This window comes from Malaclemys terrapin, chromosome 3, assembly GCF_027887155.1.
Source record: "Malaclemys terrapin pileata isolate rMalTer1 chromosome 3, rMalTer1.hap1, whole genome shotgun sequence".
NCBI classification, from domain to species: Eukaryota; Metazoa; Chordata; order Testudines; family Emydidae; genus Malaclemys; species Malaclemys terrapin.
Window position 1 is genome coordinate 166,764,738 of NC_071507.1, and position 25,878 is coordinate 166,790,615.

Below are 25,878 nucleotides of genomic sequence, written 5' to 3' on the forward strand. Positions count from 1 at the left end.
CCTCCAGGTTTAGCACCATGGATGAGTGCTGCACCCAGCTCCTCAAGTGCTGCACCTCACATTAGTGGCTGAGTATGGAGAAAGCACATTGCTCAGCGGCTGTCCAGAATGCTTGTCAATTGTAGCAAACCTTCCAACAGAGCTACTTACCTGAGTAAGTGGAAGTCTTCCACACAGACTAGCATTCAGACAATCCTGTACTATCTTTTGAAACTTGAGTTGGGTTTAGCATTCAGGTCAGGGTGCATCTATTGGCTAGTTCAGATTTAATCCTTGAATAAAACTATTTCAACTCACCCCATCATGACCAGTTTCTTGAAAGGTCTTGATAGATTGTTTCTGATGTTCAGAGAACCAATGCCTTCCTGGGACTTGAATCTGATGTTGTCTGTGCTTATGGACCCTCCTTTTAAGCCCTTGGTATCATGTTCTTTTCTGTGCCTATCAGCAAAGGCAGCATTTTTAGTGGTCAGCAATTTTGTTAGGAGGATAGATGAACTAAATGTATTGGTCACATATCCACCATACACAGCTTTCTACAAGGGCAAAGTCTAGCTTAGACCGCACCTTAAGTTCTTCTCTAAGGTGGTCTCTGACTTCCACATGAACCAATCTATCTACCTGCTAGTATTTTTTCCCCAAAGCCACATGCACACAGAGGTGAGAGGAGACTCCACACTCTCGATGTTTGTCACACATTGGCTTTTTACCTGGATAAAACAAATCCCTTCCTAGCTTTTTGCGTCAGAAGCGGTATGTATGAGAGGTCATCCAATAACAACTCAGACTCCCCAGGTGGATCACCTGGTGCATCACAATGGCTTTTACTGCTAAGGGAATAATGTCTTGTGATAGACTCATGGCATATTCCCAAAGAGCACAAATTAACTGTATTTCTGGCACATATCCCAATTGTAGACATCTGACAAGCAGTCACATGGTCCTTGATCTGTATTTCCAGCAGTCATTATTCACTGTCTGCTGCTTCAAGGGAAGATGCAAATGTAGGCAAGGTGGTCCAACTGATCCTCTTCAGAGGAGACTCCAAATCTCATTTTCTGGGGTAACAGCTTGGGAGTCATCTACAATATATCAGAGGGGTAGCCATGTTAGTCTGAATCTGTAAAAAGCAACAGAGGGTCCTGTGGCACCTTTAAGTCTTTAACCTTTAAGTCTTAAAGATGCCACAGGACCCTCTGTTGCCATCTACAATATAATGACATATGCAAGCACTCAAAGAAGAAAAAAGGTTACTTAACTTCTCATAACTGTTGTTCTTCAAGATTCATAGATTCATAGATTCATAGATTATAGGACTGGAAGGGACCTCGAGAGGTCATCGAGTCCAGTCCCCTGCCCGCATGGCAGGACCAAATACTGCCTAGACCATCCCTAATAGACATTTATCTAACCTACTCTTAAATATCTCCAGAGACGGAGATTCCACAACCTCCCTAGGCAATTTGTTCCAGTGTTTAACCACCCTGACAGTTAGGAACTTTTTCCTAATGTCCAACCTTGACCTCCCTTGCTGCAGTTTAAACCCATTGTTTCTGGTTCTATCCTTAGAGGCTAAGGTGAACAAGATGTTTTGCATATGTCCGTTACGCAGTGCACCCTCCTTCCGCAGCACATGAAAGTCTAACATTAGATTCCAGTGCGAAGAAACTGGAGGAGGGATGGAGAATCTCTATCCTTTATATACTCGCAGCACAAAGAGCTTGGAGATAGGTGGGGTTACCCCATAGGTACTGTTAGGCAAAATTATCTGGCACTGCTGCCTCAGGCGCACACATGTCTACAATATGATGGACATATTCAACACACCTCAAAGAACCACTGTTGCAAGAAGGTAACTAACAGTGGTTGGTTTTATTTTAATTTTATTTATTTATAGTTGTCATTAGTGGCAGCATGTATTTATGTTAGGATGGGGTAATTTTCAAAGCTGGTACTGGAATGAATAGTGATAAATGCATTAAACACACTTGACAAATGACAATTGTTGTATACATAACATCTTATGCACTGTTTAAAACATAGTTCATGTATACTCTGGTTATATATATATATATATAATATTTGTCTGTGATCAGGAAGTTAACTTGATAGGCTTAGGATAGACAAGACATGAATTAATGCACTGGGTTTTTATCTGTAAGAAGTTGGACTGAACTCATCATAGACTGAAGTGAGCAAATATCCTTCTGATCTAAAGATAGTGAAAGGGCAGAAGCTAAATGATTTCTGGAGTATAGTGTAGTAAAGTACATATCACAAAAGCTTCTTGATTCAGCTTGGGTTCAGCAGGTGTAACCTACAGAGGGTCCACAAAAGAAGTGTTCTAGAGGTTGGAAAGTGAAAACAGTGTTTTAATTGTTCTGATTTTTTTAGCTGAAATGTTTTTACATAATGTTTTTACATAATGATACTCAAAATGAAAGTAGCTTAATATTATACAAGTGCATATATATATGGTGTTTGTTCTGCTGTTGTGAGATGCAGAACTCTTATTTGATTTCTGAGCACATGTATACAGCAGTTGAGAATGAATGGCAATCATGAGCAAAAGTGTCATCCTGCAAATCCTTACTCCCTTGATTATACTGGAACTACTGGTATAAAAAAGGCTTGCAGGGTTTAACTTGCAGGCAATAAATGTATCATGTGATTTCAAGAGTTCTCCAGATATGTCAAATGGTTTGTTTTTCTGAGGTACAACTGATTTATATGTGAAACATAGGAAGTGAAGGAAAGGAATGGAATGGAAGAGAGGTGTAGAAAACTTCAGGATTCTAAAGGTAGCCTGTAGAGATCTTACCTATGCAAAAATTAAAGTGACTATTGCATGCACTTTTCCCAAGCTTCTCTAAAAGGGTCAGGCTTTGACGTTATAAAAAATATTCAACATTGCCTTCATAGACTGAATACAAATGAAACAACCTCAACCACGGTAGTTAGGTTTAACTTGCTTTCTCAAAGATTTAGCCTGCTGTCAAAAGAAAATAGATTGTTAATTTAAATTTTAATTATATAGGTTTTTACTAAGACTACTTTCTTTCTTTTGGTCTCTAGGGATGGTCCTGACCAAAATTCGCCTCAGCTGGGTGTTTTCAGTGGGAACACAGCTCTTGAAACAGCTTACAGCTCGACCAATCAAGTTCTTCTCAAATTTCACAGTGACTTCTCAACTGGAGGGTTCTTTGTCCTCAATTTCCATGGTCAGTCTGCTTCCCGGAACATATAGTTGTTCAGATCAGTTTGTGGATTTTATGAATATTTCCTAACCATGATGTCCTTATTGATCAAATAAATTAATCAAGCTTACTTGGCCTGCTATTTTAATGTAGTGGTGCAGATTTTCATGCACATTTTTAAAATTCTTTATGTCTGAGTCTTACATTTTTGGACAAACTGAACTCTAAATATTAAATGTTGAACTATTTTGTTTTTCATATTTTGTGGCAAAATCCTGGCCCATCTTTTATGCAAAAGTTCACTTATTCAGGTGTAACTAGGTTCTGTACCATCTCTGGTCATCCTCACAATGATGTGAACAGTGTAATGGGGGGCTTGAACACTAACTACTCTCAGGGCACACAAAGATACTCAGGGATGAGAGTACCTCATATGCATGCTTTCCCCTTCCTGTCCTGAGTGGCTCTTTATGGATCTCAATCCATCTTTCTCCTTGCACAATGCCTGCAGAGGTGCAGTAACTCACACATCTGCCACAATTAGAGAGGTCTGAGGATTGATTTCCATTATGATTTATTTGTTTGTTTTTTAACTTTTGTAACTTGACAGGTGGAGGAGGGAATCAGAGGATATAGGGAGCAGCTTTATACTTAACTGAGCCTGATTTCCATGGAAGGAGAGAGATTAATATGTGTAATATGTGTATTCCTATCCCTAGCTGACATCTTTATTTTGGAGATATTAGCCAGGATTATCCTCGTAGGCTATCAGAGAGAAAATCAAGCTCTAAATGTTCAGTAGAGGTAAAGACAAACTAAGTGCCCAAAGCTACAAACATGTTAGTAATTGTAATGCTCATTTTTCCCAATGGAACTGTTCAGAGCAGTAAATACTATGGCCAGTAGGACATGTTTCCTGAAATTGTATAACCTCAAAAAATTTGAAGAGTTGACAGAAACTAGTTTAGAATGAAATGGTAACTATTTCACATTTGTTTTTTTAATAACTTATTGGTGGCATTGCATTAGTAGTCATCTGTTTTTTTTTGTTTGGTTTTGCTAAGTAAAACATATGTTGAGTCAAATTCACCCCTGTTTTCTCTCAGCTGTTTTAAACCAGAGATGAACTGGACTGACTAATGTGTGTGAGATGTATATTTTTATATTTCTAATAGACATTTTTCATATTGTTTTAGAAATATTATGCAAAATCATGAGCTGGGTAACCATCATGTTTTAACTGATTTGTTTAGTTGTGAAAATTTAGATCCAGATCTTGCAATGTTGACTGTGCATGGGTTTCAATGTGAATCCATGTGGGCACACAGGTGCCTATGCACAGCCAATTGTAGGATGAGAGTGTAAACTTCCATTATAATAAATTGTATTAATCTAATATTTAATAGTATTTACATTTTGTTTTGTAGCTTATCCACTAAAGAAATGCCAGCCTCCACCAGCAGTTCCACAGGCTGACTTACTTACAGAAGATGATGATTTTGAAATAGGTGATAAATTTGTATTTCATTTTCTCATAAAACTAATGCTAGCACACTTGGCCGTTATGCAACTTTCACTTAAAATCTAGTTAAACCATTACTACATCTCATTCTCCTCCTGAGTACATTTCTAAGGTATCCCCAATGCCTGAAAATATAATACAATATGGAAATCTTTCTTTTATTCCTTCTGTTCTCTTCCTGACTGACAATATGAGTGTCATATTTCAAGTTTTCTTCTCCTTTTACATTTCTACATTATTTTATATAGTTACTGTATAATGTATTTTAAAGGGAAATATCACATATTTCACTTAATAAAAGATATTATAGATCATACTGAGGAGTAATTAAAAAGAGTCTGTCATTGATCCTTTTCAGGAGACTTTGCCAAATACAAGTGTCATCCTGGTTTCACCCTGGTTGGAAATGACATGTTGACTTGCAAGCTGAATGCACAATTGCAGTTTGAGGGCTCACCCCCATTTTGTGAAGGTAACTCTGTTTTTGTTTAGACTGTATATCAGATTCATTGAGCATTCTTTTCAGTTTTCTTTTATCCTAAATGGAAATGTCAGCAAGATTTTGGAACACTTTAATTTCCCGTGGTTTCCATCTCTGTTTAATATAAATGTTTCCAGGTATTTCCTCAGCAGATAGTTCAGCATAGTCAAGGAAACAGTTTTGAAACCTGAGGTCTGATTAGGAACCAAAATAAAAATGGCCTTATTTTCAAAGGTGTTGATCACCCTTTATTTTCATTGTTTTATGAGTGGCTATACTTATCAAGTGTTATTATTGAAACATAAAGTATAAATGTGTTAACATGACCTAATGTGTGTTGCACCCCAGAGGGAAAATATGTCTTTGTTGTCTTGTGAATGTTTCAGCACATGTCCTTAATTTAAACATTTGCGGGATAACCAATAAAAGATTCACCTGGGTTTTCACCATGATATTTCGTACTATGTGATATTGTAACATTTTAAAAATGTGCTTTAAAAATACTTGTGGTAAATTTAAGCATTTACAAGGAAACATTGAAAATCTTTTGATAATTCACATTACATATGAATGTTTAATGTGTTTACAATTTCAGGATTTAAGAATGTACATTAATTAAATGTGAAAAGTATAGGTATGTGTCCCATCTATTTTTGTATATTCACACAAAAACAAGTGAAAATATCTTCAAAACCTGACAGGCAACAAATTCATATTTATGATGACAATTCTGTAAGAAAAGTTTTTTCCAGAATTTGTGAGGGGATTTAATTTTGTGTTTGGTTTTTTTTATATATTTGATGGCAAAAAACATTAACAAAAATGTTGAAACAAAAAGAGCTAAGAAAACTCAAAATCATAATCATAAAATTCCTTCCTTGATCTCCAATAAACTTTTGAAATGAGGGTCTGTCATGAAAGAGGAGCTGTCCCTGAAATTTGAAGATAACTTTTGTTTGGGGGAGATTGAAGAGCAGTCAAAAATCAAACTTTTCACAAGAAATTAGTTGTAACTTTTTCTGGGGAGGGACTGTCAGCCTTCCATAATTTCAAAGTATATATTATTTACAGTGGACATCACTGAAAAATAAGCACTTATTGTGATACCATATTAATACTTCTCTGTATATATTACTGAATGTTACCCTAATTTTCACAAAATGCTTACTGAGCACCATGTAATTGCTAAAGACATCTAACTACAACTGTATTAATAACTTTAACATGATAAACATTAACTTGTCCAGTTTCTTTGATCCTCTTGTAAAGGAAGTAGAATGTAGGGCTAAGACTTCTACACTTGTAGGGATGATGTCCACTGCTTGCACAGAAGAAGCCATTCTCTCCATGGCCCTCTATGAGCCTGGCCAATCTGCCACTAATAATCATGCACTTTTGTTTTTCCAGTACTCACCCAATTGTATTCTAAATATAGAAAAGATAATACCAAACTCAATACTGCAGTACTGCATTTGGTTACTTTTTAATTGTATTCACTGCAGAATATTATGTAAATAAAAATGTTATGTGTTCAGTTTTAACATTTATATCAATGTCACATTAGGATTTACATCAGAATCACATTAGATACTGGTGCGTGTGTGTGTGTTAGTGTGTATGCACTCGCACACAAACTCTGTTAAAAAGACATTATTATGGTGGCAAAATCAAGCACTCAGAAGTTAGGAAATGCCAGAATTAAGGTTGCCAAAGTAATATCTTAAGTTTTCTTTTTTTAAAAAAAAAGAAAGTTTGCATACCCTAAAACCCATTGACATTTCATCATGTGACATCATATTGACAGCCAATTGGGTCATCAGCATTTTGTTAGAACCTATATATCCACCACATAGACCTCTGCAACTTGAGCTAAGGGTGTAACCGACAGCAGTAATGAATTGTCACTCTGTGTGGACCAGCACTAGATAGGGATGAGACACACTTTGCCAGTGGGTTGCACAGATATTTGCTGGCAACAGAGGATTGTTGAGATTCAGGAATCTTGGATTCTGTTTATTCCAGATTCTGGAGGGCAGTGTGCTTTGATGGGCACAGACTCTTCTGCCCATCCCTTCTTCCCCCCTCCCCCCCCAAAAAAACAACCCTTAACCCCTTCTACCTTATCCTTTCCCACCTATTTGCCAGTCCTGTCTCTTCCCCATCCCAGTTACATTCTTCTCACTTAGCCAATCCCAGTCTCCACTTCTCAGGCTTCCCATCCCAGTCTCCTTGCCTAGACATGCCTAGTCTCCCTTTCTGGACTCCCCATCCCAGTGTCTCCTGGCTCCCAGTCTGTCTGTTCCACTCCTGGACTCATTCTCATTGCCCATAAATTCCCAGTAGCACCCTCGTCCACAGTCTCCTTGTCCAAATTTAACATCTCCACTGGCCTTCAGTCACACACCCTCCTGACCATGCTACCCATCCTCACTGGCTCCCAGTCATCCTCCCTAAGCTACTCATTCAACCTCAGACTCCCCTTTCCTGTTTCCTTTTCCCAGTCTCCCCCATTGCTGGCTCCCTGTCCCAGGCTTTTTGTCCAGATAGTGCCTGTTCTACCCCTGCAAGTCAATGCCCAGTTTCCCCCTCCTCTAATCCCCAGACTCCAGTCTCGTTTCCTTCCCCCAGGCACCTTAGATTATTCTATTCTTCTCTTCCCCTTCATGTCCCTTCTGCATTTGAATCAAATAGCTTCTTCTTCCATGCTGTGTGGGCCAAGCAAGGGGTCACTGAGAGCACAGGAGAGACAGGATCCTTGCTCTCAGTTCTCGTGTCCGGACCTGGTCTTGGCAGCCCAGAGCTGCAGTTGCAGATAAAGTCCCGCTCAATGCAAATTGAATCATCAGAGATTTTAGCTGTATAGCAAGTCTCTACTGAGCATGTGTGAACTGTGATTTTTTTCAAAGGCTTATAGGTTGTCCAAATTTATGTGGATTGATACAGGAACAACAAAATGCAAATCTCTGACATACAGGTTATTCCTCTACCAAATTTCAAATCCCTTCTCCAAAGCACGGGAGTGCTAGAGCTTCTCAAGAAAAAGGTTTCCAGAATGTTTAACTTGAGAAAAACAATGTATTTTTTCCCTAGACTTATTCTCAGAAATGGCTGGATTGTTTTGGCCAAAATTGCTTTGAAAAAAAAAATCAGTCTGAGGTAGATATCCAGCATATAAAATTTCAGCCTGAACAGTTAAATTTTGGCAAAGTTGTGAAAAACTGAAAACAAGGTCTTTCAATGGGAAGTGTCAAACAACCTTAATAATTGGAGGTGCTATCAGTCCCCCTATAATATGTGTGTGTGTATTGTTGGGAATATCAGGTGGGAAAGTGAGTCACACATGCACCTAATTTAGGCTTAATCAACTTTTACCTTTATTTATTAAATTTCAGACAAAATGATTGCCACTTATAGTGTCTGAACATATATTTATGCCAGATGATAAACAGATAAGACAGAATGGGTAGGGACCCAAGTTATCAAATTATGGAGTACCAGGAAGTTCTCCTGTATTTCATGAGGTTTGTTGCTGCCTCTGGTTCTTCAGTCTCATTCCTTCCATTTCTAGTCTGGTATATCTCCAATTTTGGTCTCACTCACCTGACTCCCTATGCATATCCACATTATAAATTAATTAGTGTTTCTCCAATAAGCGTTAAGCATTGTATTCTGCATAACCAGTACAATGCATAAGGAATATTGCTTTCCTACTTACAATTGTTGACTGATATCTTTTTAAATGTTGTCTGTTTATACAAAAAATAGTTGAGAGATGGATCCTGAGTTGACTTGGTGCAATTGTTAGTTTGGGGTCTTTTTAAAGGGCAATTTTTGGATGTAGGCTCATTTTTAATGATTATTCATGTTATAAGTTTATATGAACCCATTATCCATCAGTTATAACATCTCTAAGAGAAATAATCTTTTCCATCAGGAGCTGTACTATTCTGTCTGATTGTATCCTCCTGAAAAGAAGGGTTCATGCATAGCTGCTCACTGATAAAATCTTCTCCATCAGTAGCTGCACTTCTCTACCACCAATGTTCTTCAATCACTGCCTTTAGCCAAACTTCTGCATACACCCCTTACCAAACTATCATCTCTCAACACAAACACCTATTAGACCAGCATCAACAAGGGCTGCTGTTGGGATAATAATCTGATAAAGAGGTGTGTGCAAATAGATGGAAGACAGGAAAAGTTAAGGTTGCTGTGCATAATGCATGGTGTATGTCAGTGTAGTATGGTGAGAGTCCATCAGTGGAGGAGTAGAGGGTGTATGTACTGTTAGGTTGCTTAATTTTTTTATTTCCTTGCATTAGTGGGTTTGTATTAAGCATGTTATATGTGTAGTATAAGTTATATGTGTAGAGGTGAACAGTGAGGTGGCAAAATTTGCAGATGGCACAAATTTGCTCAAGGTAGTTATGTCAAAGATGACTGCAAAGAATTAGAAAGGAATCTCACAATACTGGGTGACTGGGCAACAAAATGGAAGATGAAATTCAGTGTTGATAAATGCAAAGTAATGCACATTGGAAAACACAATCCCAGCTATACATACATAATAATGGGGTCTTACCACTCAAGAAAGAGACCTTGGTGTCATTGTGGATAGTTCTCTGAAAACATCTGCTCGAAGTGCAGTACTAGTCAAAAAATCTAGCACCTAATTAGGAAAGGCATAGGTAATTAGACAATAAATATCCTAATGTCGCTATATAAATCCATGGTATTCCCATACTTTGAATACAACATGCACTTCTGGTTGCCCCAGCTCAAAAAATATATATTAAAAATGGAAAAGGTACAGAGAAAGGCAACAAAAATGATTAAGGGTATGGAACAGCTTCCACATGAGGAGAGATTAAAAAACTATCATTGTTCAGCTTCAAAAAGAGATGACTATGGGGGAATATGAAAGAGGTGTATAAAATCAAGAATAGTGTGGAGAAAGTGAATTAGGAAGTTTTATTTACACCTTCACATATTACAAGAACGGGGGGCACGCAATGGAATTAATAGGCCAGAGGTTTAAAACAAACAAAATGAAGTACTTCTTCACACAGTGCATAGTCAATTTGTGGAACTCATTGCGAGGGGGTGTTGTGAAGGCCAAAAGTATAACTGTGTTAAAAAAAGAATTGGAGAAGTTCATGGAGGATAGATCCATCAATGGCTATTAGCTAAGATGGTCAGGGATGCAACCCCATGCTCTGGATGTCCCTAAGCCTCTGACTGCCAGAAGCTCGGAGTAGACAACGTGGGGGGGATGGTTCACTTGATTATTGCCCTGTTCTATTCATTCCCTTTGAAGCTTCTGGTATTGGCCACTGTTGGAAGACTGGATACCGGGCTAGATGGACCATTGGTCTGACCTAATATGGCCATTCTTACGGTCTTACATAACTCTTTCAAAACAAAGGAATTTTTTATTTGTATATTATTGCTCCTTTGACACAAGTATCCAATTCTGACAGTAGTGTTGCCCCTCAGCCAAGCAGAAACAGATATCCAGGGCTTTGCAGGTCAACATCCCAGTAGAGGAGAAATCAGTGACTTGGAGTCTTCATGTATTCTAAGTATAAGTTACCGGTACTTTATTTTCACATATTTGCCAATCCTGAAATGAGATGGGCAAACAGCATGTAGGGCAATCCCTTCTTCTGGGAATCTCAGCTTGACAACAATGCCCAGTTTCCAGGGAGAACTCTGCCTCAATAATTGACTTTAATCAGAGCCCAAGGCAGAGAGCAAACTCTCCTTCTGCTTTCTCTCTTTACTTTGTGTTGCTTACATGACTCACAGTAGCTTTAGCTGACCAGACTATCTGGCCCCAATATTTTCATTATATAGAAACACACAAACCACTGCACCAGGAAGTACATAATGAAAGAACCTACATATTTCAATCAACAGAGGTTGTTTTTAGAACAGGATGAACTGTTCACATGTGAATTTCATTAGCACCTCATTAGGCTGCTTTTTTTCCTTTCCTCCTTTTTTTAATAATAATAAAGCCCTGTGAACCAAAATTCTGTTCTGACTTACACTTTAATTATGTTGTTTAGTCAGTGCTAGATTTGTCCAGAGGTATTAAATGTTTTTGACAGTCAGCAAGCAGTAATTGCACCCAAAATCCAGCTTTTGTTTCAAGTTTACTGTAATAGGAACAACTAAACTCTTGGCCATTAAATAACAACACAAGAGTCTGAAAAATAAACTAGAAGATTCTTATAAAAAACTACAGAGATTTGAGGAGCCTCTGATAATGGTTAGTCATCTGTAAAAAACAAGAGACTAGCTGGCTTTCTACAATTCTTGCAGACATTGTGGGAGCTATTGGCTCTCTCTGAGCCCAGCAATACTTGCTGTTTCTTTGTAGTCCTTTGAGATGTTGTAGATGAATCTCACCCACTCTGTAGTTGACAGCTTTCCCCTGATGTGTAAACAGATTTGGTGATTTTCTTGCTTTCTTTGTAGTCTTGTTAAATGCAACTCAGGTATATTGGTTTTAAAAGTTACCCACAATTATTCATTACAGTTCTTGACTGTTTTGTTTATCAACTCTTATACATTTGGTCAATAAACCAAGTAGACATGGTTATTGTTTTTATTTTTATGTAAAATATGTTGTAATAATTACATTACTTGTAGTAGGCATGATGATTCAGACAACGAAAACATTCTGTTGTAAATTGGACTTTTAACATGAGCCAAAGTGGATGCATCTCTGGGGAGAGAGTTTTAGGCTATTTTTTTCTTGGAGCTATTGTGCATTTTTTAAACCAGAGATTGCTACTGGAGAAACGTTCAGCTCAGATGTAGTGAAGCCTGCAGTGATTTCAGCACTTTTATACTGTAGGTGGGAATTGCTCTTGGCAATGGTATTAAGAAAATAACTTGAAGTAAGAAAAGAGAAAACTGGAGAAAATTAAGTGAAAAGTATGTGACACTGTAATTAATTAAATAATGTGCAAACATACACTATTAAAATTCATATCATACAAATGTTCAAACTGAAATAATTCTAAATTACTGTGGATTATAAATTTAAGTTTAATGTGTTTTCCATTTTCTTTTTTCTTGTTCAAAAATATTTGTATAGCACCATAAATGTAGATGCTATTTAAGGACAAAACTAAAACATGTACATTCACTCTGAAGAACTTGAAATCCAAATAAGATTCTCGTGAAATGACACAGCCAAGGTAGCAACATTTTTCAATGACTTTGAATGCTATAGTGTCAGTGGACACAAATGGAGAAGTTGCAATACTTTCTAGTTGAGACTGGATCATGACTTCTATCTTTAGGCTGATTGTTAAGAAAAAACATTTTGCTGCATGCGCAAAAAGCAGTCAATGAGAAACTGAATGTCCTTGAGGATATGGGCCAATAAAGCACAATCATCAGCGAACAGTAATCCATGAACAATTGTCTTCAAAACTTCTGCTTTTGCATGCAGATAATGCAAATTCAGGACATTTCTATCTATATAGTATTGCACGTAAATGCCATAATCAGTGTCTCTGAATGCATCTATTAGAACTGCTGTAAACACGATGCTAAATAAAGTTAGCACAAGAACACAGCCTTGTTTTACTCTACTGGTAACAAAGAGTTTTGAGAAGCAGCCATGGTCAAGGACATGAACTGCATTCCTGCATGAAAAGATTTAATAATATTTCTTAGGAACTGAACTTGTGGAGGACAGTCCACAAGCCATCTCAGTTTACAGAATCAAAGGCCTTAATAAGATCAACAAAAACTACATATAGATCTTGATTCTTCTCACAACATTTCTTCTGAATTTGCCAAAGTGCAAAGATTATATCTGAAGTACCATTCCCAGTACATTGGCTTTCAGGCAGTATCTTCTCTGCAAATTGATTAGTTAGCCAGTTTAGCAAGACTTGCTCGAGTATCTTTCCTGCAGTAGCAAGGAGCGAGAGGCCACAATGTTTACCTCAAGAAGTGTACTTGCCTTCCGATTTGTAAAGGTGAATAGTGTTGACAACTTTAAGTTCCCATGACATAGCCTCCTTTTCCCAAAACTTTCAGTAGAGGTCATTGAGCTTCCTGATCAGCTCATGGCCCTCATATTTGAAGATCTCTGCAGGGAATACAACCTGGACCCACTGCTTTGATGTTTGATATTTGCTTGACAGCTTTCCATACTTCAGATATGTTCAGTGGAATTGAGAGTTGGTCTTGAATTGGAAATTGTTCAAGATCATCAAGCACAGGTGCTGACATTGTGGTCAGGCAGTTCAGAATGTTATTAAAGTGTTCAGCCCATCTTTTCAGAATTTGTCCATGACTGGTCAGCAACAGCGACTCATCTTCATTCCAAATATGGCTGATACCATTAGAATGTGTGCTGTACAAGGTCTTCAGCTCATCAGAAAACCATTTGAAGTCTTTTTGGTCTGCCACTGATTGAAGCTACTCAGCTTTCATTTTCCATCAGCTGTCCTTCAAAGATTGAGCTATAAATTATGTTAAGCTAAATAGAGGGCAGCAGTACAGGAAATGGAGAACATTAGGATTATTGATGATGAGAAGAAAGGATTACTTTTAGCAATGGATTTCAAGAATGGAGTTGAAGGAACTGATGTTTGGCGGATAAAGACAGGGGGGAAATTTGAAGCATAGTGGATTCCATGTTAAAGATCTGAGGTGAAATCCTGGCTCCACTGAAGTCAGTTTTGAAATTTCTGTTGACTTCAGTGGGGACAAGATTTCACCTTTGAAGCAGAGTGGGGAATGGGAATGAAAGGAGAAGTAAGCCAGAATGATTGAGTAGAGAGCATTGGCATGGGGATAAATCAAAGCAGATAGGTAGACAGGCACAATTATGAAGGGCTTCGTAATTGAGTGTATAAACTTCAAATGTGACAATTAAACTGAGAGAAAACATTGGAGAGATTGAATGAAGAGGTCTGTTGTGGTTGGAGGTGTGTGTTTGTGAGAGAGAATGAATTTAGCAGTAACATTTTGGTCAGACAGAAGAGAAAATAGTTCATTATGGACAAATATGGAAAATGGTAATTTCCTTTCTTTGCACACAAGTTGTTTGCTTCATTAAATATGTTTTGTTTTCTCTTCTGAAAAAAAAACATTACTTGTTATTATTCCTACCAACTAGACCACTAATTTTAGTCAATTTAAATCAAAATATATATTTTTCTGGGAAAATATTAATATAATAATTTAAGTGTTATTTCTTCAGTTTTTTTAGTTTCTCTTTGCCTTTCCTTTTGTGAGTCTGAATGCAAAATATTATTTCATAGAAGCATTTGTGGTTTTATACATTGTGGCAGAAAAGATTGCTTGAAGAAAGGTTGCTTAAGAATTTCCATTGTAATCCCCTTTTTGAGCTGTTCAAAATGATCTGGAACTTTCACTTATAAGTCTGAAATTTTCCAGGTATTTTGAGGCCTGACTTCTTCTTGAAGATTAATTTTATTAGGACAGCTTGAGTAAAAATGGTTCAGCCACTTGGGAATAAGAGTAAAACAAAAGAAATACACTTTTTCTGTTATGAAAAAAACAAGCCCTATGATGTTTTTTGAACAGCTTTTGTGCTGATGTAACTCAGGGTCTAAAGTTGAATTTTGGCAATGAAACCAGCCATGCTGAGTGTGACATTTTTGAGTGATCCTGTGAAAAATTGATTTAGCTTTGAATGACATTTTTGACCATTGATAGCTATACTTCATGCAGCCTTAATATTTTCTTAATATATATACTTGTGCTTATGGTTTTTTTCCCTCTCTCTGTAATATTTTCCTTCTCCTTTAGGGTTTGATCCTGCACCACTGAAGTCAATAAAGTTTTGTCACTGGTGCAGGATTAGCCCCTTAGTTATCTCAATTAGCATGTCAGTATTCAACAAAACAGACAAAAACTTTTTTGCGATGTGATTTTAGCAATATTTGTTTTTGTTTTATTTTTGTCTCATTTCCAGTATAATTCTGTATGATATACTTAACTAATTAGTCCTGCGTCTTCTGTAGCATGCATTATTTGTATGTCTCATTTGTTACTAGTGCTGAAACCCTTATACCTCTGAGGCATCAACTATATGAGTGGGTCAAAAAGAAGCCTCCTCTCCAGGGCCGCCCAGGGGAGCGGGGCAAGTGGGGCAATTTGCCCCAGGCCCCACGAGCCCTGGCCCGGCAGCGGTCAGGGTCTTTGGTTAGGGCCCCCCGCCGCTGAAATGCCGCCGAACACCCGGACCGCCGCCGGGTGAGTACAAGCGCCGCAGCCAGGGCCAGAATCGGGCCCCGTGCCCCTAAGAGGGCCCTGCAACATCCCGAAGGAGCTGCCGCCGAAGCCCCGCCGCTGAATTCGACGGCAGCTCAATTGCTGCCACGGAGGAAGGACCCTCCACCGAAGTGCCGCCGAAGGCACTGGCAGCCGATTCAGCTGCCGCCGAAATCCCGGCATTGTCATCGTCGGCTGCTCAATTATTGTCTCTGTCTTTGGCGGCATTTCAGCGGAGGGTCCTTCCTCCGTGGCAGTGATTGAGCTGCTGCCGAAGTCAGCGGCGGGACTTCGGTGGCAGCTCCTTCGAATCGGGCCCCGCGGTGCCTAAAGCCGGCCCTGGCTGCAGCTCCCTCGCTTTGCCCCAGGGCCCCTGAATCCTCTGGGCAGCCCTGCTCCTCTCTGACACTGCATTATACTTTTCTCAGCTGGATGCAACATTTTACATAATATACAGCCTCAGCAGATTATTAATAGAGCCATATTTCCATTTGCTTTTTAATAAGGAGTATAAGTAGAGTTTGCTTGGCTGAGTCTGGGATAAACACATGTAATTGCTCCAGAAAGCCTGGACACAGCTGTTGTGGAACATGAAAAGGTACCTTTTTTTGTTATTTTTGTTTCTGGCACTATTCATTTCTATCTCTTTTAAAAGGTGTCTCTGTAGATGGGGTTTTTAGTACATATAGAATAATTTACATCTCCAGGGCAGTAAATTCAGCATTCCAAAGGAATGCTACTTTTGAAGAGTATGTCTAACATATTCAGACTCCAGAACACTGCTTATTATAATTTTAGTGCAGAACTTAAGCATGTGTAATGAGGTTTCATCTTTGTAGCCTCAGCATGCACCCAGGGAAAACACATGAAAGAACTAAATCAGTGAGCATAAGAATAACTTCTTCAAATTCTTCCTCCTCTTTATTTATTGCTTGTGATTTTAGTGTTTGTTTGACTGGTGTTGTTAGCTACCAGTTTCTATCCATGATTATGTTCTTTCATTTCAATATATACATCCTTTTTTATTTCTTTTTGAGAACTAAGTCGTCAATTAACATTTCTAAAAAAAAAAACAGATATAACTGAATGGTATTCTCCTCAAAGGGAATGTTTCTGTGTCTAGAAGTGACTCTTGTTAGTTCATAAAAAGAACCCAAACGACTCTGTTTATCTTAGTTGTACAAATACTATCATTACATCGGTCTCCTGTGAGTTAAAATAGAGTTTGTGTGATAAATTCCCCTCAGACAAAAAAGCATCCCATTTATAACTGCCTGATTATCAAAGCTGCCTTTCTTGATGCTTCTTGTACTAAATGGTTCACTTCCCTTTCCCATTATCTCTGCTTTTGGTTTTGATGTACCACATCAGTGTACACTACATCACTCCAGATCTAGTGCAATATATTTTTACATTCTGAAATTATTAACTCATTGAATGTGAGCGACTAGGTTTTGTGTATTTGGGGATCAGTTGAATTCAACTTTTTAATTTATAGCACACCTGCAAACAGTGCACAAGAGTATTTGACAATCAAACAAATTCAGAGGAAGCTAGAGAAAGGTTAGGAGAGAAGGAAAATAAGTGGAGGAGAGGAGATGCATACAGAAGGCATCAAAGAGGAGGAGAGGAAAGCAAAGAAAAGACAACATGTAAAAAATATTTCTCAGTATCTTGATATTTTTAGTATGCTTTGTGTCAACACACTGAAGTGAATTGGATAGTCACAGCCAACACCTTCTATCAGTTAAGGAGAAAAAATACAGCATTAAATTCAGAAAATATTGGATCTACCTGAGTCACTTGGCATATTGTGTTGACACATCAAAAGACAGGAAAGTTTAAGTATGATAGGATGTCAGATTCTAGGACCTTGCATCAAGAAAGAAAGAAACTTGAATGAAGTGATTTTTTTTAATTGTTGTTTACATTTTGCTGTGGATACAGGCAGGGCCAGATTAAGGCAGAAACTAATTAAGCTACATTTTAGGGCCTCGCAAGAGCCTCTAAAAAAGAAAAAAAAAGAAAGAAAAAACGGACTCCATTTCAAATTTTATCAAAATCAGTTGATAAATAAAGGAGATATGGGGAAAATAAGATTCTTTCTAAATATAGACATTTTTGTTCAAATGAGACAAAAATATACTCATCTGGCTACAGAAATATTCTTCATAGAATCATAGAATCATAGAATATCAGGGTTGGAAGGGACCTCAGGAGGTCATCTAGTCCAACCCCCTGCTCGAAGCAGGACCAATTCCCAACTAAATCATCCCAGCCAGGGCTTTGTCAAGCCAGGCCTTAAAAAGCTCTAAGGAAGGAGATTCCACCACCTCCCTAGGTAACGCATTCCAGTGCTTCACCACCCTCCTAGTGAAATAGTGTTTCCTAATATCCAATCTAGACCTCCCCCGCTGCAACTTGAGACCATTGCTCCTTGTTCTGTCATCTGCCACCACCGAGAACAGCCGAGCTCCATCCTATTTGGAACCCCCTTTCAGGTAGTTGAAAGCAGCTATTAAATCCCCCCTCATTCTTCTCTTCTGGAGACTAAACAATCCCAGTTCCCTCAGCCTCTCCTCATAAGTCATGTGCTCCAGCCCCTTAATCATTTTTGTTGCCCTCCACTGGACTCTTTCCAATTTTTCCACATCCTTCTTGTAGTGTGGGGCTCAAAACTGAACACAGTACTCCAGATGAGGCCTCACCAATGTCGAATAAAGGGGAACGATCACGTTCCTCGATCTGCTGGCAATACCCCTACTTATACAGCCCAAAAGGGCGTTAGCCTTCTTGGCAACAAGAGCACACTGTTGACTAATATCCAGCTTCTCGTCCACTGTGACCCCTAGGTCCTTTTCTGCAGAACTTCTACCTAGCCATTCGGTCCCTAGTCTGTAGCTGTGCATGGGATTCTTCCGTCCTAAGTGCAGGACTCTGCACTTCTCCTTGTTGAACCTCATCAGGTTTTTTTTGGCCCAATCCTCTAATTTGTCTAGGTCCCTCTGTATCCGATCCCTACCCTCTAGTGTATCTACCACACCTCCCAGTTTAGTGTCATCTGCAAACTTGCTGAGAGTGCAGTCCACACCATCCTCCAGATCATTAATAAAGACATTAAACAAAACCGGCTCCAGGACCGACCCCTGGGGCGCTCCGCTCGAAACCAGCTGCCAACTAGACATGGAGCCGTTGATCACTACCCATTGAGCCCGATGATCTAGCCAGCTTTCTATCCACCTTACAGTCCATTCATCCAGCCCATACTTCTTTAACTTGGCGGCAAGAATACTGTGGGAGACCGTATCAAAAGCTTTGCTAAAGTCAAGGAATAACAAATCCACTGCTTTCCCCTCATCCACAGAGCCAGTTATCTCATCATAGAAGGTAATTAGGTTAGTCAGGCATGACTTCCCCTTGGTGAATCCATGCTGACTGTTCCTGCTCACTTTCCTCTCCTCTAAGTGTTTCATAATTGATTTCTTGAGGACCTGCTCCATGATTTTTCCAGGGACTGAGGTGAGGCTGACTGGCCTGTAGTTCCCCGGATCCTCCTCCTTCCCTTTTTTAAAGATAGGCACTACATTAGCCTTTTTCCAGTCACCCGGGACCTCCCCCGATCGCCAAGAGTTTTCAAAAATAATGGCTAATGGCTCTGCAATCTCATCCACCAACTCCTTTAGCACCCTTGGATGCAGCGCATCCGGCCCCATGGACTTGTGCACATCCACTTTTTCTAAATAGTCCCGAACCACTTCTTTCTCCACAGAGGGCTGGTCATCTTCTCCCCATACTGTGCTGCCCAGTGCAGCAGTCTGGGAGCTGACCTTGTTCGTGAAGACAGAGGCAAAAAAATCATTGAGTACATTAGCTTTTTCCACATCCTCGGTCACTAGGGTGCCTCCCTCATTCAGTAAGGGGCCCACACTTTCCTTGACTTTCTTCTTGTTGCTAACATACCTGAAGAAACCCTTCTTGTCACTCTTAACATTTCTTGCTAGCTGCAACTCCAAGTGTGATTTGGCCTTCCTGATTTCACTCCTGCATGCCTGAGCAATATTTTTATACTCCTCCCTGGTCATTTGTCCAATCTTCCACTTCTTGTAAGCTTCTTTTTTGTGTTTAAGATCAGCAAGGATTTCACTGTTTAGCCAAGCTGGTCACCTGCCATATTTACTATTCTTTCTACACATCGGAATGGTTTGTTCCTGCAACCGCAATAAGGATTCTTTAAAATACAGCCAGCTCTCCTGGACCCCTTTGCCCTTCAAGTTATTCTCCCAAGGGATCTTGCCCATCTGTTCCCTGAGGGAGCCAAAGTCTGCTTTTCTGAAGTCCAGTGTCCGTATTCTGCTGCTCTCCTTTCTTCCTTGTGTCAGGATCCTGAACTTGACCATCTCATGGTCACTGACTCCCAGGTTCCCATCCACTTTTGCTTCCCCTACTAATTCTTCCCTGTTTGTGAGCAGCAGGTCAAGAAAAGCTCTGCCCCTAGTTGGTTCCTCCACCACTTGCACCAGGAAATTGTCCCCTACACTTTCCAAAAAACTTCCTGGATTGTCTGTGCACCACTGTATTGCTCTCCCAGCAGATATCAGGGTGATTAAAGTCTCCCATGAGAACCAGGCCCTGCGATCTAGCAACTTCTGCTAGCTGGCGGAATAAAGCCTCGTCCACCTCATCCCCCTGGTCTGGTGGTCTATAGCAGACTCTGACCACAACATCACCCTTGTTGCTCACACTTCTCAACTTTATCCAGAGACTCTCAGGTTTTTCTGCAGCTTCATACCGGAGCTCTGAGCAGTCATACTCCTCTCTTACATACAACGCAAGTCCCCCACCTTTTCTGCCCTGCCTGTCCTTCCTGAACAGTTTATATCCATCCATGACAGTACTCCAGTCATGTGAGTTATCCTACCAAGTCTCTGTTATTCCAATCGCATCATATTTCCCTGACTGTGCCAGGACTTCCAGTTCTCCCTGCTTGCTTCCCAGGCTTCTTGCATTTGTGTATAGGCACTTAAAATAACTCATCGATCATCCCTCTTTCTCAGTATGAGACAGGAGTCCTACCCTCTTGTGCTCTCCTGCTTGTGCTTCCTCCCAGGATCCCATTTCCCCACTTACCTCAGGGCTTTGGTCTCCTACCCCCGGTGAACCTAATTTAAAGCCCTCCTCACTAGGTTAGCCAGCCTGCTTGCGAAGATGCTCTTCCCTCTCTTCGTTAGGTGGAGCCCATCTCTGCCTAGCACTCCTCCTTCTTGGAAGACCATCCCGTGGTCGAAGATTCCAAAGCCTTCTCTCTGACACCACCTGCATAGCCATTCGTTGACTTCCACGATTCGATGGTCTCTACCCAGGCCTTTTCCTTGCACAGGGAGGATGGACGAGAACATCACTTGTGCCTCTAACTCCTTTATCCTTCTTCCCAGAGCCACGTAGTCTGCAGTGATCCACTCAAGGTCATTCTTGGCAGTATCATTGGTGCCCACGTGGAGAAGCAGGAAGGGGTAGTGATCCGAGAGCTTGGTGAGTCTCTCAGTCTCTCCGTCACATCATATATCCTAGCTCCTAGCAAGCAGCAGACCTCTCGGTTTTCCCGGTCGGGGCGGCAGATAGATGACTCAGTCCCCCTGAGGAGGGAGTCCCCGACCACCAGCACCCTCTTCCTCCTCTTGGGAGTGGTGGTTGTGGAACTCCCATCCCTAGGACAGTGCATCTTTTGCCTTCCAATCGGTGGAGTCTCGTTCTGCTCCCTTCCCTCAGATGGGTCACCTAGTCCACTCTCCACATTAGTACCTGTAGAGAGAACATGGAAACGATTGCTCACCTCTATCTCCATTGCTGGTACATGGACGCTCCTCTTTCTCCTTCTGGAGGTCACATGCTGCCAAACTTCTTCACCATCCTTCTGTCCCTCCTGCGCCTGCTCGGAATCTTCAGAACATTGTGGCCGTAGAAGCATCTCCTGACGTCTCTCCAGGAAATCTTCATTTTCCCTTATGCAACGCAGAGTCGATACTCGTTTCTCCAGACCTCGAACCTTCTCTTCCAATATGGAGACCAGCTTGCACTTTGTACAGACAAAGTTGCTTCTGTCCTGTGGAAGAAAGACAAACATGGCACAACCTGGGCAGGTTACAACAGTTGATCGCTCAACTTCCATATCACCTTCCTCTTAAGAGCTTCCTCAGCTGTTGCAGTAACTACTCAGAGAAACCCGCAGATGAAAGCCTCAGGTGAGCTCTCCCCAGGCGAACTCCCAGGCAAACTCCCTCTGTTAGCCTCTGCTGTTCGCCGCTCAGCTGGTTCGCTTCTGACTGCCCTTATATACCAGTCAGGCCCACCAACACAGCCCCCCTAATGCAGCACTTAGCGTACCTCCTCTCGGACAGCTCTCAGGCAAACTCCCTCTGTTAGCCTCTGCTGTTCGCCGCTCAGCTGGTTCGCTGCTGACTGCCCTTATATACCAGTCAGGCCCACCAACACAGCCCCCCTAATGCAGCACTTAGCGTACCTCCTCTCGGACAGCTCTCAGGCAAACTCCCTCTGTTAGCCTCTGCTGTTCGCCGCTCAGCTGGTTCGCTGCTGACTCCTCTTATATACCAGTCAGGCCCACTCAAGGCCCACCTGGAACAAAGCACTCCCAATTCACACTTTTCAAACAAACAAGCAAGCAATCAAGCACATGGTCAAACTGATAAACTGTCCCAGCAACAGACACTCAGATACTCACCAACATAGCCCACCTAATGCAGCACTCAGTGTACCTCCTCTCGGACAGATCCCAGGCAAACTCCCTCTGTTACCCTCTGCTGTTCGCCGCTCAGCTGGTTCGCTGCTGACTGCCCTTATATACCAGTCAGCCTACATTCCTTACCAGTCCTTACCCTATCCTTCACTAATTGTTCATTATGGACAGGTGGAAGGCCAGGGCTGAGGAAAAAAACATAATTGCACTTGTAAAACTAGTATTTCTATGAGTAAGTTTGCTATCAGTCTCCTAAATGCAGTATTTTGTTGGCCAGCTTCTACTGGTAAATTTCTGACTCTGTCTTCATAACTTATTTAAATAAATAAGACAATTGTTGTTCCTAAACTCCTCTATGGATGTGAAACCTGGGTGACCTATCGACAGCCCCTTAAGAGTCTGGAGAGGTACCACCAATTATGCCTCCAGAAATTCCTTTGCATCAAGTGGCAAGATCGCTACACTAATGCCAGCATCCTTGCTGAAGTCACTAGAATTGAAGCAGTGATCTTCATGCACCAGCTTCGCTGGGCTGGACATTGTGTGCTTCCAAAACAAGTCCTCTACTCTCAGCTCACCCATGGTCAGAGATCCCGTGGTGGTCAGAGGAAACGCTACAAAGACACACTGAAAGCATATCTTAAGAAAACTGATAAGGACATCACAAGCTGGGAGGAGCAAGCCATCAACCGACCCCAATGGTGCCATATCCTCCATCGGGCAGTGGCCCGCTTCAAGGAGAAGTGCCTTGCCCTCTAAGCTGAAAAGAGCGAGAGAAGGAAGGAAAACAAAATAACTTTCTCCCAACAGGCAGCTGGTCTGCCACAAAATGTCTGTACCAACTGCGGGTGGATTTGTGGTTCCAGGATCCAACTCCTGAGTCATCTCAGGACCCATATGTAAATCCGTGGTAGAGATTATCCTTGAATCGAGGGATTGCCCCTCATCATCATCAAATAAATAAATAATTGCACTGCCAATAAAATAAGGAAAAATGTCAGGTCGGAGACGGCAGTGTTGTGAAGCAATCCTGCCAAGCTCATACTTGCATGAGACTCATCTTAGGAATGATGTCATGTATAGCATCCCCTTTGGCTGGTAAGAGCCGGAAGGCCTCCATCTTTTCTTTACGGTCCAACATGCTCAGTCATATAGTGCCTTCACTCCTGTTTTTCTTCGTTTTCTTAAGTGTTAGGCTACGTCTTCACTACCCGCCTGAATCGGTGGGTAGAAATCGATCTCTCGGGGATCGAATTATCGAGTCTCGTTGGGATGCGACAATCGATCCCTGAATCGATGCTTGTACTCCACTAGCGCAGGTAGGAGTAAGCGCTGTTGACAGGGGAGCCGTGGAGGTTGATTTGCCGCCGTCCTCACAGCGGGGTAAGTCGGCTTGGATGCGTCGAATTCAGCTACGCTATTCGCATAGCTGAATTTGTGTATCTTAAATCGACCCCCCCCACGTAGTGAAGACGTAGCCACAGTGTGTTCTTTCTTCTTTTGATCTGAACGTACGTACAATTGTCTATTTTAGTGTGCATGCTGCTTTCTGCCTCATGTGCTATCCATGCTTCACAGAGTTTTCAGGTGATCATCTTATGGACTTGGGTCGAGTGGATCTTGAGGAGGATAAATTTGTGTTGACTTCCCTCCGTCAGTTTCGGGAACCTTCGTAGTAAATATCAAAGAGTGCTGATGAAAGAATACATAGAAGGTTTTGAGAGAAGTGAAGGAAGATATATATTCTGAGTACTTGGTGAGCAAGTTATTTCAAACTGTGTGTATATATGATTTATAGGCTATTAAAGCCTATAATATTCATTATATTTGCTTGAATGTAGGCTAGTTTTTCTCACTTTCTCAATGCCTGTCTAGAGATTACCAGTCTTTTTTCTGGTAAATTCGTTCTTTCTTTTGCACATATAGCTTGTTATCACTTTGTGTGTCTGAGGTGTTTACTTGCGATTAATTAGTGGTCCTGGGGGAGACAGAGGCTAGAGAAGCGAACGTGAAGAAAGATAGCTTTCCTTGCAGCATTTTCTAGGCAGACATCTGCTGTAAGCATTCTCTGCATCAAAAGTGACAAAGTCTGTAGCTTATCTTTTGAGGACATCATCAATGACTTTGCTCTCCAAAAATCACAATAGAAAATGTTTTAAATTTCAGTGTTAAAATTAATGTGATGTGCAAACAGACATACTCTAGGTTGTACTGCTTCCATTAAGTAAGCTTGTCTGTATAACTGTAACTGCTTTTGTTTGCCGTGGATATAAAGTTTTCGTAAGATAAAAATATGTTAATTTGAAACTATTTTATAATGCAAACAGGCATATTGCAAGATGTGTTTTAGTTAGATTATTATTGTATTTTTACAACTTTGCCTTTGTATATATACAAATATAAAGCTTTCATGTTTATATATTCAATGTCCTTTCTGTGAAAATAATAAATTAATTTTTTTATGGTATGGGGCTCTTATATTTGACATATCTTAGGGTCTCAGAATGTCATAATCCGGCCCTGGATACAGGTTGTATGTAGATATTTATACAGAGCAATAAATAAGACAGCTGTGAGTTTTACACCTGCAATAACAAAATGATTGAAATATATATGTAAAAGAAATTGCTTACACCATACATTCCACCACATCCAAGAGTTACTACTTTTTCTTCAGATAACAGTTATGCAAAATGCTCTGTTAAAATTAACAGAATATAAATATAAATTGCTAATCATGAAATATTTTATATGAGACCTTAATATTGTATACTGGTTCTTTAGACTTCAGAGACACTTTGTTGCTAAATTTTATCTCTTTCTCCCTAGCTTTGAAAAAAAAATAATGTAGAAAAAATAAGGCCAATTTAGGAGATGAAGAGAGAGTAGAGATCCTCATGTTTATCCTTTTTAGAATCTGTACAGGACTCAAATACAGTGGTGATGAGTACAATATAAATACCTTGACTGATAGATAGATAACAGGTAATGTACTTCTAACAGATCATTTATTCCAACATCCTTCATGGTGGCAGTTAGTGTGATTGTATCTGGCTGAAGAACATACTACAGTCTCTTCAAATGTTATACTAAAGATGAGGCCAATATTGTCCAACAAAAGCAGATCCATGTGCTGTGATTTATACATCTGTTTACATTAGTATTACCAGCATCACACCACAGTGTTTATTACTATTATAAATTAGTAATAGTTATTTATTAATAATATAGTGTCATGGATTTGCATGACTTTTTATAGAACAAATAAAGACACAATCCCCAAAGAGCTTACAATACAATATGCCTCTAAGACAGTGGTTCCCAAACTGGGGTTTGTGAACCCCTGGGGGTTCACAAAGTGTTACGGGGGTTCTTGGGAAAAAAATCCCTAATGGCGGACAGAGCTGTCCATAGGGACCCCGGGAAACATGGGGCAAGCAGCCCGGAGCCGCTGGACTTCCAAGAACAAAGCAGATCAAAGCAAGCATATCTATCACACTGAGGAGATTTAAACTTCAAAACTCCTTATACGAAATGGAAAGGGAGGTGGATATTTTTTGCTGTTTTTAAAATAAATAAGCAGCTAGTATTGTTTTTAAAATTATTATGAAGAACTAGTTTGAGCTTTGTTGTAACGTGCGTTGTTTGCCTGGAC

The 25,878-nt window shown here is 40.3% G+C and overlaps 1 protein-coding gene across 1 annotated transcript in view; it reads left to right on the forward strand.

Moving 5' to 3' along the window:
• Positions 1 to 25,878, forward strand: part of CSMD1 (CUB and Sushi multiple domains 1) — a 1,946,356-nt gene that overhangs the window by 1,740,418 nt on the left and 180,060 nt on the right. The window contains exons 44-46 of the mRNA XM_054023823.1: positions 3,076 to 3,221; positions 4,625 to 4,705; positions 5,078 to 5,191. Of these exons, the coding sequence (XP_053879798.1) occupies positions 3,076 to 3,221; positions 4,625 to 4,705; positions 5,078 to 5,191 (341 nt within the window). The remainder of the gene's footprint in view (positions 1 to 3,075; positions 3,222 to 4,624; positions 4,706 to 5,077; positions 5,192 to 25,878) is intronic.